The 15,948-nt window shown below is 35.7% G+C and overlaps 2 protein-coding genes across 4 annotated transcripts; both read right to left on the bottom strand.

Moving 5' to 3' along the window:
* Positions 1-118: 118 nt before the first annotated feature.
* On the bottom strand, positions 119-4,317 carry LOC149001298 (glutamate dehydrogenase 1). 3 transcript variants are annotated; one of them, XM_089137743.1, is made up of 11 exons: positions 4,282-4,317; positions 3,708-3,755; positions 3,483-3,616; positions 2,807-2,920; positions 2,435-2,656; positions 2,248-2,322; positions 1,770-1,886; positions 1,092-1,342; positions 815-890; positions 639-725; positions 119-483 (listed from the first exon to the last, which is right to left on the bottom strand). In XM_089137743.1, the coding sequence occupies exons 3-11, from the start codon at positions 3,588-3,590 to the stop codon at positions 298-300; spliced, it is 1,236 nt and encodes a 411-aa protein (XP_088993869.1). In that variant the 5' UTR covers positions 3,591-3,616; positions 3,708-3,755; positions 4,282-4,317; the 3' UTR covers positions 119-297. The 3 variants fall into 3 exon arrangements, with proteins under 3 accessions (XP_088993869.1, XP_088993870.1, XP_088993871.1); XM_089137744.1 differs by lacking the exon at positions 4,282-4,317 and adding an exon at positions 3,834-4,042; XM_089137745.1 differs by lacking the exons at positions 3,483-3,616; positions 3,708-3,755; positions 4,282-4,317 and having other exon boundaries at positions 2,764-2,831.
* A 6,523-nt stretch (positions 4,318-10,840) lies between these two features.
* Positions 10,841-12,172, bottom strand: LOC149001297 (F-box protein SKIP2-like). The gene has a single exon (XM_089137011.1). The coding sequence runs from the start codon at positions 12,170-12,172 to the stop codon at positions 10,841-10,843; it is 1,332 nt and encodes a 443-aa protein (XP_088993137.1).
* Positions 12,173-15,948: the final 3,776 nt, after the last annotated feature.

The raw sequence follows: 15,948 nt of genomic DNA, 5'->3' as shown, positions 1-15,948 counted from the left end.
GGGAGCGCAGAAATAGTCTAGAGGTTGGAAGTTGAAACCTGCAATAAGAAGCATCGGGTGATTGAGTTATAATTTGACAGAAGTCTTAATAGAAGTGCAATCATCAACATATCTTCCCTCATTTGAATCTGTCTGCCTTCTCATAAATAAACATAAGTCGCTGACAAAAAGTTAAGGTCTTAAAACAAAACTAGCATACATAAGATAGAAAAATTATTGGTAAGTCATAGGAGACACGAAAATGCTTCCCAGCAAACTTTGGCTTAGTCTTATTAACCTTCAGTAGTGCAGAACATCTCAGGATCCCCAACCTCTGAGAAGAGTAGCACGAGCAACCCGGTTGACTCCTAAGGTGAAGGCTCCCATTCGGAGATCACAGTTGTGAGTCTTGCACATCTCTTTAACATTCTTTAAGCCTTTCGTCATGTATGTCTTAAGTTCATTATTCACTTTCTCTTCTTCCCACATAAAACCTTGAATATTCTATCAGCCAAACAAAAAATAGAGTATACAAAAATCAGAGGCCACCAAGTAATGGATTCTAATGTTGAAACTGATTTGGATACTCTGTCTTCATGAAACAGAGGACAAAAAGAAGCCTATTCAGAGAAAATCCCACAAGTCTGGAAGAAAAATACCTGAACCCACTCGAAGTAACTCACAGTAACTCCACCTGAGTTGGCATATATGTCTGGAAGGATGATGACACCTTTTTTTGATAAGATCTGCGAAGATCGACCCAGGTTTATGGTTATTTTCTCTGCCTTTGACACATCATGGCTTATAACTTTCCAAATCTATTAAATGTTCTCACCTCATCAGCCTCTGGGTCAGTTGGATGGTTGGCAGCTTCAATAATGAATTTGGCTTTGATCTCATTTGCATTTTCTCTTCAATTGGACAAAAATTAAAAAAATTAAAAATTAAAAAAATCATCAAATTTAGCAAGTTATGGCTGTCTAAAGAGGTTAGGTTGGAGAACTGTCTTCTCTCCAAAACCCAATATGTGAAATTATCCAGAAATTTCAGACCCTTGACTTTAAAGATGACATGGGAAGTAATGTTATAGTGAGATTTTCTGATGAAAGAACCTGTTGATGACACCACCAAGGGCTGCAGGAATAAGAATGTCGCAGTCCTCAACCAGTATTGAGTTTGGATCAATGGGATCTCCACCATTGAAACCTTTGATTCCTCGATTCTCTTTCGTATGTTTAAGCAGTCTTGGTATGTCTATTCCATTGCTATTCTTTATTGCTCCAGTGATGTCACTAACAGCAACAATCTTCCCACCATTTTCGTTGATGAGTTGGGCTGCCCAGGAACCAACATTGCCAAACCCCTGAGGTTTTCAAAGGAAAAGTACTTTAACTGGGCAATCTATTTGATGGGAAGCAAATATGGAAGAATGATAGTTTTCTTTTTTTGTTAACCAATTGGCCTCCTTCCAACCATATCAATTCCTCATGATTCCCACCCATTTTACTTTTTGTCTCTGTGCAAAGCCATGAATAGAATCCTGTTCATGTTTCCTAGTGACCTAAAAATGCATCAAATCATCTGTGTTTCTCAATAATTATTCTGGTGGCCATTTACAGCATATATTGTCCAGGGATTGTAGTTTCCCTAGTTCACTGGCACCTTGTAAACCACACCCAAACTTCATTATGCAGAGACTTTAACATACTAAATAAATCAGGCTGCAAATGTTATTTGATTTTATGGCTAGAGGTTTCTACAAGAGTGAAACAACCATGTAAAAAATGCACCTGAATGACAAATCGTTGGCCAGAGATGCTCTTTCCATATTCTTCAAGCAGGGCCTCTGTTGCAAAAAGTACTCCTCTCCCAGTGGCTGCATCTCTTCCTAAAGATCCACCAAGATCCTAATGTAAAACAACTTTCCACCGTCATTACTCAAATTTTTATAAATTATGAATGACAAAGAAGTCATGCAAGAGCTTACATTTCACGAGTCTAAAATTTTTGCACAAACTAAGTCAATATGAATATTGCAGGTTATTATGATTATCAAGTTTAATATTGTGCTTGATATAGAAACATGTACTGCTAACACTATTTTAAGCATTATTTGATTTCCAATTTTGTATTAACTTCTCCAGGGAATGCAAGAAGAATAAGTAGTTGTGGATAAGCTTCTTTAGAAAGAGAAGTTGTAATTAAAGACAGTAAGTTAGGAGTGCTTTTATGATGTTTGAAAACTTCGAAGTTTCAGTTTGTACTTACGACAGGTTTTCCGGTTACAACTGCCGGTGAGTAGCCATGAAATTTTGAGTACTCATCCAGTATCCATGCCATTGTCTAATTGATATTCACAGAAAGCAAAAGTTAGCCCAATTAGTTAAAAACTCAAATATATGTATTGACATCCTGGTAACATCTCAAGTTCAAGTCTATGTATTAAATAACAAACCTGGGGATTAGTTCCCATATCAGGTGCAGGAACATCTGTATGGACTCCAATCAGATCATGTATCTTCTGTGTGAAAACTCTGGTAAGTCGCTCCAGCTCAGAAATGCTTAGTTTCCCTGGATCACAGCCTATACCTCCTTTAGCACCACCATATGGAATGTTTGCAACAGCTGTCTTCCAAGTCATGAGTTGTGCTAGAGCATTCACCTCATCAGGATCAACCTATATTTTACTCAGGATTATTTCAAATAACAGCTAATCTCCATTATATTTTACTTTTATTACCATAGGATTATTTCTTCATAATTTGTGAAATGTAATAAAGATACCTGGAAATTTAGTAACATATCTAACACCAGAAGAGGAACCAACCTCTGGGTGGTATCTAATCCCTCCTTTCATTGGGCCTCTAGCATTATCATGTTGAACCCTGAATCCGACATAAGAGGCCAAAGTGCCATCATCTTTGGGTATGGAGCACTCAACCTGGAAACAAATTCAAACAGAGTGGAGGCAAAATCAGAAAAACAGCAAATTATAAGTAGAGAATATCAGTGAAAGCAGAGCAGGAAAGCATGGACCCTCTATATATATTATATTGACTGCATTAGTAATCCCTCAGAGAAATAGTCACACATAAATGAAGTTGCCCTTTTGTCAGTTTGAATTTCTTATCATCTGAGAAACAGATGAATTCAAGTTTGTGCTTTTGTATTACTGTTAACAAGTACAATAGTTTTTAGCATGCAGAATCGAAGTGCGAAACCAAAGCATCAAAAGTTTTTCCAACCGAACAAATCCCTTTGCAAAAATCCTTATAATTGCTAATAAAAATTGTATAATACGATTGCTTTAAAAGAAAAAACTGGGAACGGGAAAAAATAAATAAATAAAAGAGCTGACCTGGTTTTAGGCTTACTTAATTCAGTACGGCACAAAATAGGATCCAAGTGAGAAGAGTAGAATATGATATATAAATTCCCAATGGCAGGAGAAACAGTAGTGTTGAATCAAGCAGATTAATTTCAAATAATGGGATAATCCTTACCTTGATTTCTCTAAAAGGAATGAGTAAACTCTTTTCGAGCTTTGAATCCAAACCCAGAAGGCGTGCTGCCAACTTGAAATTTCTATTGGTTGCTGCTAACGCATTCATGTTTGATCCAAGAACCGAATGAAAAACTAAGCAAAATAAAACAGGTGATTTGATTCGCAATGCCACATAAAGAATGTTGAGCAAGCATAGATTTAAACAGCAAGTGGGTTATCTTACCAGATGACGAGTCTTTGGCAGAATGATATCCCCAAGACTGATCAGAACCTGAAAAACAAGAATATGAGAGAGGAGAAGATGAAGATTGACATAAAGCTAGAAAGAAAAGCTATTGGGGTAACTAACAAAATGCTCTTCCAAGGCCCTGGTGTTGGGACTAGGAGGAGAAGCTGGAAATTTATAAGCAAGCTTTGAGGCGATGATGATCGATGTCGCTACCACATGTGAACAACAAAGGATAAACTTAGTCCCTCTGGTATCCTGAATCCAGGGTGGCCAGCTCTTGCGGTACTGTGGTCTTTGCAAGACTGAGAGGGACTGAGCGAAGACTGTTTCTGGGAAAGGTGATCAACAGTTTGAATGTTCAAATTTATCCAAAAACGCTATGGAGTGGAATGGAGACGATCAATCATTGTCAGTGTTTTGTACTTTGATAAGAAGACGAACTCAACCAGCATTCAGGTACGGAAGCAAACCTTTTTTTTTTTTCTTTTTCTTTTCTTTTCTGAGGAGAGAGAAATGAAAGATGAAATGCAGTGTAACTAAGAGCGAGGAATTAATTGTAAAATCATACCGATGGAGAGAAAGAAAGCTAGCTCCGGTTCTTGAATCAGTGAAGTATCCAAACCACTGCAACGACTCAGGTTGTATCGAAAGCGAAAATTAAATAGAGATAGGGTTGAACAGCAAGGAATGGGTGATGGTGGGAATCGATACCGGAATTTTCTTCAGGTAAGTTGTCTGCAACTGGGCAGAGTGGGGATTGGATTGGATTCGAGATGCTATCAATTTATATAGGATTCCGTCCTCCCATTAATGAATATTAATTAATAGTATTGATGAAAGGAAGAAAGTTGGATGATGAGATAACGATGACGATGATGATGTTGAATCATTCATCACCAACTCTGCAGCAAGCATGTCTCGATTTGATAGAGGAATATGATCCCACGTCTGTCCATTAACCCTCTTGCCGGTGCTTCCACACCCAACCCAGATGAACAACAACATCATCATCGGAAGCTTTTAACTATTCGAATCCTTTCCAGGAATTCGTGAATCCAACGCGAATTCCACCTTTCCAGCCCAATTCGATTTTAGGGCTTTAGAAAATTTCTTATTTTTTCTTTGGTGGTTTCCTCCTCATTGCAACTTTAACTGCAACTGTGTCTTTTCTCTCTCTCTCTCTCTCCCTCCCAGTGGAACTGTAACAAAGAATTTCTTTTTATGCTTTCAGACTCTGGAAAGAGATTCCCATAGTTACCTCATCTTTTCTTTTGATGGGCTCAAATTAAATTATAATACCTAAAAACCAAGATTCTGTTGCACTCCATCTCCCTGATTCTGAATACCCCCTTTCTCACACATTTATCTTGACAGATAGAGAAAGAATAAGAAATTAGAAAATTCTCTGTTAGGGTAATGGAAGAAAGTAGACCCTCCTTTTTTTTTTTTTTTTTGAGAAGAAAAGTAGAAACTTCTATGATACATTGGAATCAACCATATCAATTATCCTCTTTTTGGAAAAAAAAAAAAAAAAAAAAAAAACTATCCTCTTCCAAGAATTATAAAGTGGAAACTTCTTTTTTCTTGGATAATGGAAGAAAGTAGAAACTTCTATGATACATTTGAATGTAACCATCCTCTTCCACTTGCACGTAAACTTTGGAAAACGCAAAAGAGGATTATGTAAGTGGGATATTGCTTTGTCTTAGTTTGTGGAATCTTTCCATGCTTACAATTCATAATTTTGATTCTATTATTTACATGGTCAAAAAATAATAACTTTTTGAACGCAAAGAATTCAACTCCAACTCCAACATTTTGTGTAGAATTGTCATTTCTATTTGTTTGCTAACCTCTTCTGATTAATAAATATTTCTTTGCTTGGAAAAAAGTTCTTAAAAAGTGTCTTATTCGAAGTATAGGTAATGGTCATCAAACTAAGGTGTTTTCTAATCCTTGAATCTCTGATTTACCTTTAAATCATATTTGGAGAGATTCCTCTTCTGGCAATCCTTTATGGGTTGGTTAATTAATCCATTGGCCTTCACAATCCTGAGACTATTCTAAACTACAACACTGGTTTTCAGCTTCTGAGATTAATGCAATTCTTTTAAATTTGTTTCAAAGAGGTGACTGCTGTACTCCTTTATGTCTTTATTGCAAATGTGCCTATGAATCGATTGTTCATATTCTATTTCATTATTTTTTTGCAAAACTTTGTTGGAAGATTTCTCCACTTCGATTGGATACCGATCTTTTCCATGGCCATCACATTGAGGATTGGTGGAATTTTATTGAATCCTTCTTTCAAACTACTAGTAATTTAGATTGGGTACATATTATTTGGGGTGTAGTAGCTTAGTTAATTTAGAAGGCAATGAATGTTTATTTGTTTGAGGGCTTGAGCCTAGCTTAAATACTTTTCTTTGGTGCTTAAATGGTTTGCTACAGGATATTAATGGTATTTATTTTGAGGTTGCGTCAACTCCAGCCACATCTGAAGTGTTTGATTCTAATATGTTGATTGCTTCATTAGGAGTATTCTTTAATGATTTGCGTCTGCAAACGTTAGAAGTTGATGATACCTATTTTTTTCATGTTTTCTTAGATGGGTCATGGGATCCAACAACTTCTCGTAGTGGTCATGGAGGGGTTATCAAGACATCCTCTGGGTCTTTTATTGATGCTCGTATGAAAGCAGGATGGACTCTATCTGCATCACAGGCGGAGTTGGAAACAATGTATGACATCCTTCAAGTTGCTTTTACTATAAGGATAAAGAATATCAAGCTCTTCTATGATTGTAAGATAGTGATTTCCAGTTTACATGGTGATTCTATCGCTCTGGATTGGTCTTGTTCTAACTTAGTTCAGTTTATTAAGAACCTTTTGTTGGGGGTTTGCCAATTGTATTGTATTACATATTTCTCGGGCAGACAATGTTTCTGCCAATTTGTTAGCTAGAGGGGCCCGTTGTTTGAGTATTTTTAAAGTTTGGTGGATGCAGTCATCACATGGGCTGGAGGATTTGTATAGTGCTTCTGTTGGGAGGATTTCCCCAAATTTGTTTATTTGAATGAAGTTTTTATGTATTTGGCAAAAAAAAAAAAAAAAATCTTTGCTTAAATCATGAAGATGATTGAATATTTTTTAATATGGAGAAGAAGATAAACAAATAAAAAAATATCTATCTTTTGTTTTATCTTATTATATATAATTTATTTAATCATTCAAACATGCCTAAACTGTGGAGTATTTGAAATTTACTAGCAAATGATGCAATTATACACTAAGACAGTCCTACCTCAATCGCTTTTGATGTGATAGAAGTCTAGTTGATTTTTTTAATTTATTTTGGTAAATAAAGCAAAGTGAAATTGATTGATCTCACTCGGGTGAAATAAAGTGATTTTATAAAGACGTGTATCTATGTGTTGATAGATGTTCACCGCAAAGAAAAAGAGAGCATATATTTTACAAAAGATTCCACACTAGTTTATTGAACAAATATCAATTGATCCGAAAGAAAATCATATTCATCATCTTTGTCATCATTTTCTAATTAATTTCTTTTGTTGGAATGTGTCATGCTTTAAAAAAAGGCAAAAGACAACAATAAAGAAGGTTAAGATAAAACTTAAATTAATGCTATCCTTCAAATTAATTATTCTTGTGAAAGTTGTGTTTTCTTTTGGGGGGGGGGGGGGGGGGGGGGGGGGGGGGGGGGGGGGGGGGGGGGGGGGGGGGGGGGGGGGGGTTTTTTTTTGGCCAATGACATCAACCATTAGAGTCAATCCTACATCACATTTGAGGGATGTGGTTTATGTATAGTTATGAATATTCTTGGGTCAAATTTAAGGGTGGAATGTCATTGAAGATGATCTAAACTGCAAACCCCTCCTTCCCTTCTTCTCAAACTCCATTTTTCTAAGAGGAAGATTTCTTATATGATTCATGCAACATTTAATACTTGTAATTTGTAGGTTTACGTTTATCATGATGAACTCATTGATAAAGATAATATTGGGGAATGCTATCAAAATTTCAATTAGAAAGGATCTTAGGCATTGAATCTTAAACGAAAACTTTTGTTAATTAATTTCATTTTGGGGTGGGGGAGGTTATAATATATCTACTAGACATCATATGGAGTACATATATCAACATAAATTTTTGTTGACATTCTTTGGTCAATGACTTAACATAAAACACGTTTTATAAAGTAAGAAAATCATAACATATACTTGTATTCTATAGTATATCTTCAAGCAAAATAGGAATACACAAGTTGAGAGGCTCTTGTGTAGACTAAAATAAAAAATCTACTTGTTTACCCAGAAGAAAAAAGAAGAAGAAAAGAAGCCATTTTCTCAAACAGATTATTAGACCAAACCTGTATGGAATCTGACCCATTGAGCAATGCTGGATGACAAGTTTACAACTTAAAAGACAAGAAGAGGAATTGAAGTGTCATGCATAAAAGTGGATCTTAGATTAGAACTTAATTTGGTTCCGAGTGCTTTGGAATGCATGGGGTCCTTATCAGATGTTGCTTTTGAATCGGCAAGGCACTGAGAGCAGTGTCTTTAGTCTCTTAAATGAAGAATTAGGTAGCCCAAGTGGAGGCCTGGATGCAGCACCAGGTTTACCTCAGCTCTTGCTGAGACCCAGTTGTAGTTGGCCTTAGTGGATTGAAAAGGCCCCTCCATGAAATGACGAAAAAAAAAGAGAGGAAAGAACAAGGAAAAGGAAAAGCATATAAAGGAATAGAGAGCATTGGGGTGTTGGCTGGCTGCTTGGAAAAGAGAAAGGTGGGATTGCATGATACTGGTAGCTTTTGATTATAACCCAATGATGTGTGGTTTTCAAATTAGTCTCGAAAACCTCTTTGAACCAAAAGTTAAAAAAGAGAAATAGAAAGAAAGATGAAGATCACAAAGATTACTGTGCGTCTTGAAGCTTAATTAGCTAGTGTTTTGTATTACAACTTCAAAATTTATTCGAAGCAAGGAGATTTTATGAATACCTACTAGCTACACTACAAGAAAATAGAGTTTTAGAGGCATTTATTAAAAATATTTTTAGCTAGAGACATTAATAAAAAATTGTATCTAATGCTTTATATTAGAGACAATATTAATAAATGTCACTATTTAAAAATATTTTGGGTTTTCTTGTAAGCAGTTATATATGTCCACGCCTTGGCCTATTTAATTAGGTCGATTATTGGTCGATTGTCTTTGTTTTGAAGAAGTAAAACATAGACACTAATGGAGCTTCATCCTTTAGGTGTAGAGATGGGCTTTTCTGTCTGTCTTTCATTTGATCTCATTGTCCTTTCCTCTCCCCTCATTAAACGAACGAGAGAGTGAGAGAAAGAAGAAAGGTTTTGGGTGGGGTAAGAGGACCACACTTGCTAATTAATAAGAAGTGAATTGCAACTCTTGTCTCCTGGGCAAGCCTTTTCTGATTCAGTCCAAGCCGTACTGATAATATTAGACTGAAGTAAGCAAGCAGCATTCAAACACTTTATATATCTAACAGTTCTAGGGAATTAAAATATGCATTTCTTTTAGGACTAGGAAAGTTGAATGAGTTGTGAGTATGAATAAATGTGTTGGACCAAGGGAGTGTTTATCAAGAATAAATTAATATAAATTAAGATTAGTAAGTTTTATACATTGATATTTCTATTTTAAAAATAAAATATGAGAAGCATAGTTAGAGACCTAATTTTAGGCTATGGTATATAGTAGATATGTTGAGTTTCTTATTCTCCATTTTTCATGGATTACTTGAGCCTAGATGTTTTGAAAATAGTTTTATCTCTCTTAGTCTGATCTAGATGAGTTTGTAGAGAATTTGGTGACGGCTAGCTTCCATTATTCTTCCATGGCAGAGTTGGATGATGGAATTGATGATAATGACGTTTTGAGACTTATCCTTGTAAAGTTGACGATAACAATTTGAAGATACTATTAGAGCTAGCTTAGCGGTAGAATGGTCATTGATGTTAAAAAAAAACTACGAAAATCTTGTCACATGAGTTATATATGATGACATGTCGTGGATACGTCAAAATCATCATTGTCAGTAGAATCTAATCGTTCTTGGTGGAGGAGGATTTTAGTTTGGCGGGGACAAAAGCATGATGTACAGTTGTTTTAGACAACAATTCCCATTCAAATTTCACAAACTAAAATCATGCACTGCTGGTTTTTGCTCACAACACATAGTGCATGTATCCTCTGGAGGGGAAGAAAAAACTATGGTAAGGTAATCAATTGAAGTCAGCAAATTTTAAAAGAGGATGGAGTGCTACTTTTTTATTGTCATTGCTCCAAGGAGTAGGTTTAAACAAGATGAAGATTCTCAGTTTAAACTATTCTAAGAGACCAGTACTACTTCGATTTCACAGATACTCGTATTAATTCTGACTCCAAATCCGTGGAATTAACATCTTTGGAATCATAGATCATCAAAATTCAACTAGTTAATTATCTGGATGTTGTGAAGTGATTATTCATCTTGAAAATGTAAGGCTAAACTAGAGAATTAGTAGGAATAATTAACTTGAAACAGTGAAATATGGCCTGTTGATTCCATTCTCAATGCAAATTTGATAAGTATATGGATTTTAATCATTCCCGTGAAAATCACCCAAACAAATATCTAAACTGTTATTAGTAAGTGAACTCCCGAATAAGAGACTCATGGTTCCACAGATTTAAAATATGTTAAATCTAGTAACCACCAGATACTTCAAGAGCAGCAAGTGGGTGAATAATGGAACCAGAACAGCAAGTTGATAAAACGAAAGAAAGACGTGAAGAAAGGGACTGAATTGGCACAAGAATTCAGAGTTGCAAGAAGAAGGAAACCATTCAAGAACATATCTTCGGTTATTTTTCTGTACTTATTGATATTCTGCAGGTCTGATTTCACTTTTAGATTACCAAAATCAATAGCATAGCAGGGTGTGTAGTTATCTTTTATTACTATATATCAAGATGCACGCCATTACTAAAAAGAGAAATTATTAAAAAGAAAGAAAAAAAAAAAACGAGATAGAAGCCCGCCCAATTAAGGACTGTCCAACCCAACAAGATCCTACACTGGATTCAGATTCACCACAATTTTCTGCAGTCAATTTTGAATTGATCCCTGAGAATGTCCCAAAACGTACCAGACTTCACAGGTAACGTAGAGACAGACAATGAAGTCCTATCTGCCTTGAGCTGATTTATACCCTCAGCAGTTACACGCAAGCAACCGTAAATCACCAGCTCGACCAGATTAGGGCAGCCGCCACCAGACAGCACCTTTATACCCTGATCACTGAATTTTATGCAGCCCATGATGCCGAACCTCCTCAATGCGGTGCACTTAGCAGCAGTAGTAATTCTGGAAATCTCAGCGTCACCAATTATACTATGACACAGTGCTAAGCGCTCGAGTTTCTGGCAGTTGGCAGCGAGAAGACCTAGGTTCAAAGAAGTAGGATCGCAACCATATAAAACCAACACCCGGAGGTTAAGGCACCCTTTGGCAATGGCACTGAGACCCTTTTCACTACCCAAGGTGTAGGAACGTAAAAAAGGAACATTGAGTCTCAGGATGTAGAGTTCCCTTAGGAATTTGCAGTGATTAGCCACGGACACAAGCCCCGCATCCGTGCAATTGTGAGAGGACGCTGTCTCTATGAGGCACAAGATCTTCAAATCCAAGCATGCTTTAGAGATAGCTACCAGGGTGGCATCGCTTACTCCTGGGAGACTCACCAGATAAATCTCAACCAGACTACTGGATTTGGATTTCATGGCTTCTTCGAAGACCTTATCCCAATCGCCATGGCATCTAGATATCTTCAATGTTCTGAGATTCTTGGAGGCAGCTGCAATGATCAGCTGTCCAAAGCACTGGCACCCGTTGACGACACTCTTGATGGAGAGGACTTCGAGGGAACAATACTGGTCGACGACGACGATGGCATTCATGCCCTTGACAGTACCGAAGTTGCAAGAATGACAGCTAAGCTCTTTTAAAACCCTACAGTTTAATGCGACAGCAGCCATGCTTGCATCAGTCAACCCCACGCAAGCATCAAGTTTAAGGCTAGTCAGGTATGGGCAATGGATAGAGATGAGGGCAAGAGCGTTGTCGCCCATCTCGCAGGATTCGAGGGCAATCGTGGTGACGGCAGGGAAGCGAGCAAAGAGAGCAGGAATGATAGTGGGGAGACGAGATTTGGGTTTGTCTTCGGGAGCGTTGAGGAAGAGGTGATGTCGGCTCCCACCCTCGACGCGGAGCCAACGGCGACTGACCAGAGAGCAACTTTTACGGTCCATAGAACCCAGGAACCCAAATACGTAGGATAGACAATCGTCGGGAAGATCATCGAGGAACGGCGACTGTAGAACACGTCGACAGCGCAACCGAAGACGATCCCATATCCTCATGGATGCACCCTGCTTTTTCTCCGGCCTTATTTAAGAAAACCTTAAAACCTTAATTAGCTTCCTTCTTCCCTGTGGTGCAGGGGTTCGAATTCTCAGCCTTCTTCTTCTTCTTCTTCGATTTTGATGGGTGACTTCTCCTGCTGCTGTCAACCTTCAGCCTCTTCTTCTTCGATCGCCAAAATTTATAGATCCTCCTCTCATGTCTCATGATGATGGAAGTGAGAGTCCAACTAAGATTTGGATTTTAGAACTTTCCACGCACCCACCCCACCCTAGTTGGATTTGGATTTTAGAACTTCCCAGTTCCCACCCACCCGGATTTTAATCCACTGCGGCCCATCCAGCGGCGGCTTCGGATGAATGCCACGTGTCAAAAACGAATCTCAGCCGCTGGTATTTTAAGTTTATATTTCTCACACGAATAACTACTCATGAAACAGTCTTGAACACTGACCGATATGGTTAAACCAAATGGGTTCATTGTTTCTTCATTTTTTTTTTTAAATAAAATAAATTATAAGATTTAATAATAAATTGTAAACTTAAACTAAAAAGACATCTCCTATTCATTCATCTCGATGGAAGAAGAAATAAACCCCAGTGTCGTCTTTTTCGGCAAACGGTTGACAGCACGATGAATGAATGTGACGACACAATGAAGAAAATCGAACTTCCAGAATCGGTGAGTATTATTCTCCAACATCTCAATTTAATAGACAACACGATGAAATTTGCTTTAAAAGAATAAGACATGTATAGATATGGCACCTAGATTAGGTTTTTTTTTTTTTTTTAAAGTACGGAAGAATCTACATGTATAATGCCCTCAGCCAAGTCATTCCCAAACGTGTGCTTGATTTTGCTGTTATTTTCATAATTAGTATAAATGTTAAATTTAATGTATATTCCAATATTAGCATTGGATTTTTGAATTATAGAAGTTAGAAGCTCATAACACGTTTAATCATAATAGGGATATCAAGGGTGCGGTTTAGAGCGATTTCGGGTTGGGCTTAACAATTTTGGGCTCAAATACACCTAGTTCAAGCATGGCCCATAAGAAAAATAATGGTTTCGGGGCGATTTTGTTTGGTACAGTTTGGGTTCGAGCTAACTAACAATTTAGGCTAACGGTTTATATTCAGGTTGACTAACTATTTGGCAAACAATTTATTGTATGCAAGAAAAAAATAAAAATAAATAGTTGAGTATCCTGCAACAATAGCCAAAATTTTATGGAAAGCAAAATTATTATTGATCAATTCATATTAAAAAATAAAAAGTCATTCCACAGTGTAAAAATTATACTCACTTTATAGAAATCAAGAACTCAGATAGTAAATAGTAACATAGAAAGTACAAGTTCATTCCTCAGGCTCCACAGGATAGTCCTCCTGAAACAAATCTTCAAACTAAAAATCCTTTTAAATTATAACTTGTGCTATGATTGATTGTCTTGAAATTGGGTTCTTGTTTTATGAGATTGTTGATTTTTTTTTTCCTTCTATGAAATTCATCTATTTTTTTTGTTGGCATTTAGCTTGATATGCAGAAAAAAAAAATCTTTGGATTAAATAAATATTTATTTAATTTAAACAAAATTAGTACATTCAATTAGGCATTCATACTTAATCGTTCTAATTGTCCTTTACAAATAGTAGAAAACTATTTAATCTTTGAATTCATATTCAGTTATTCTGATAGTCTATATCAAATATGTAGTAGTAATATGATGGCTCAAATAGTATTTAATGTAAAACTATAAAGCTAGTTGTTAAACGTTATAACGGGTTGTGATTTGGGTTCGGGCTCTGCTATCCTTAGCCCAAACACGATAGTCTACATTAAATGTGTCGGATGTGGCTCAAGTGCAGCCGGTTGTTAGGCTGGATTGGGTCGCACCAGCCCAATGCACCATTACGATTTTAGGCCAACAGCCATGCAATTACAAATTGACACCCCTAAATCTTAGTATTTCAAGAAGATTTAGTATGGTCTTGGGAGGGTTTGAATTTATTTAAATTTTGTTTCCAAGTTCAGTTTTTGTGGTTTCAACTTCATTCGATTTGATTGTTAGTTTTTTACCAACAACTTCAGAGTAAACTCAACCGTAATGGATTGGTCACAATTGTTGTTTGAAGCATGCATCTACAATACTTGCACCAAGTAATAATATTTCTAAGGGTTTGGGCTCGACCCATTCCTTAATTAGCCAGGATAAACTTGTCCATTGCATGTATGACATTTGGTCAATTTATACTCCTTGGTTCCAAGGGCAGAACCAGGATTCAATATTGAGGGGGCCAAAGAATGGTAGTCCAAATTGGGAAAACACCAATGATTTTTCACCACACATATTGTGTGGGTTCTTATAAGACTCATTGGGGGTCCCACCTATGAATTATTTTATTATAGACTCACATATATTTTGTGAGGCCCACACATATTTGATAAAAATAGATAAATTATTGATAATGATATTTTTTTCCAACAAAATATAAGTAAATTAAAGCATCAGTATAATAATAAAAAAAAAAACAATTTCAACCCTAAATAGTAAACTGCAAACCAAATTTTTTTTTTTTAAAGTAAGAGATGCAAACCAATGGTACTTAGTTACCTTACTAACTATTGACATTTTATTTATAATATAAATTCAAATATAAAAAGTTGTGGACGAAATAAAAAAATATATATAAAATCAAATAAAGAATAAAATAAAGAATAACAAAAAAAGAGAAACAATAAATAAATTGAGAAAAGAAAAATAATACCTAATTGTAAGGAATATTTTTTTCCAAATTTTCTTTAACCCAAGCTTATAAAAGGGGAAGAATAAATAGGAAGAAAGAAATAGAAGAGAATAAATAGGAAAAAAAGAAGAGAGAGGAGATAGGAGATATGAGAGAATAAATAGAGATTTAGTAGATTTCTAATTATAAATGACATTTTGAATATCTACTAAGATTTTTTTTCAAAAATTTCCTTTAACTCACATTTATATAATGAGATGAGAATAAATAAGAAGAAAAGATGTGAGAGAGAAGAGTGGGGAGAATAAATAAGAATTGAAGAGTTAGTTTTTAACTATATATGACTTTTATACTCATTATTTTATATTTGAAAATTGTTCTCAATATTTGATGGGGCCAAATAGTGACATTTCACATGTGAGAAAAGTAAAAAAATAAAGAAAGGAAATTAATATAAAAATAAAAATAAAACTAAAGGAATTAAGCTTAGTGGGTCTACCCCTACTTGGTTAGGATAAAACCTTGTGTTTCATGCAGTTATCTTTTATATTTCTTTCTTTTCTTTGCTGTGTCTCTTTAGTTTTTTTCAAGTTCACGAATGAAGCTTTTCAGTTTCTTATCCAAAAAAAAAAAAAAAAAAAATCCACTACATTAATTAATCCATTTGATATTAATTCGTTAGACCAAACCAATTTACCAAACGCTCATAACTTGTAAATAATTAAGTTTAAGTGATAAATAATATAATACATCTCAAGAGACGACGCCAACTCAAATAAAGTCTTCTCCTTAAAAATAAATCTTCACAAAAAAATAAAGAAACATTTAAATAAAGAAATTTGAACCAACTATGTGAATGAAGTAGGCCCTTGAGGTGCTCATAACATATGATCTTAACCTAATGGGACCTAATTAATATTGATTTAACTCATACACATTAAGTGTAAATTATAAAATTATATTTTTGAGCATCATTTAATCATGTCTAATAAGTGAATGAATAAGGGTTTTTAGGCAATAAAT

The sequence above is a fragment of the Hakea prostrata genome, chromosome 10 (assembly GCF_041222555.1).
Source record: "Hakea prostrata isolate BN-2017 chromosome 10, UWA_Hpros_2, whole genome shotgun sequence".
Classification (NCBI taxonomy): Eukaryota; Viridiplantae; Streptophyta; class Magnoliopsida; order Proteales; family Proteaceae; genus Hakea; species Hakea prostrata.
This window is presented reverse-complemented; position numbering and strand designations above follow the sequence as displayed.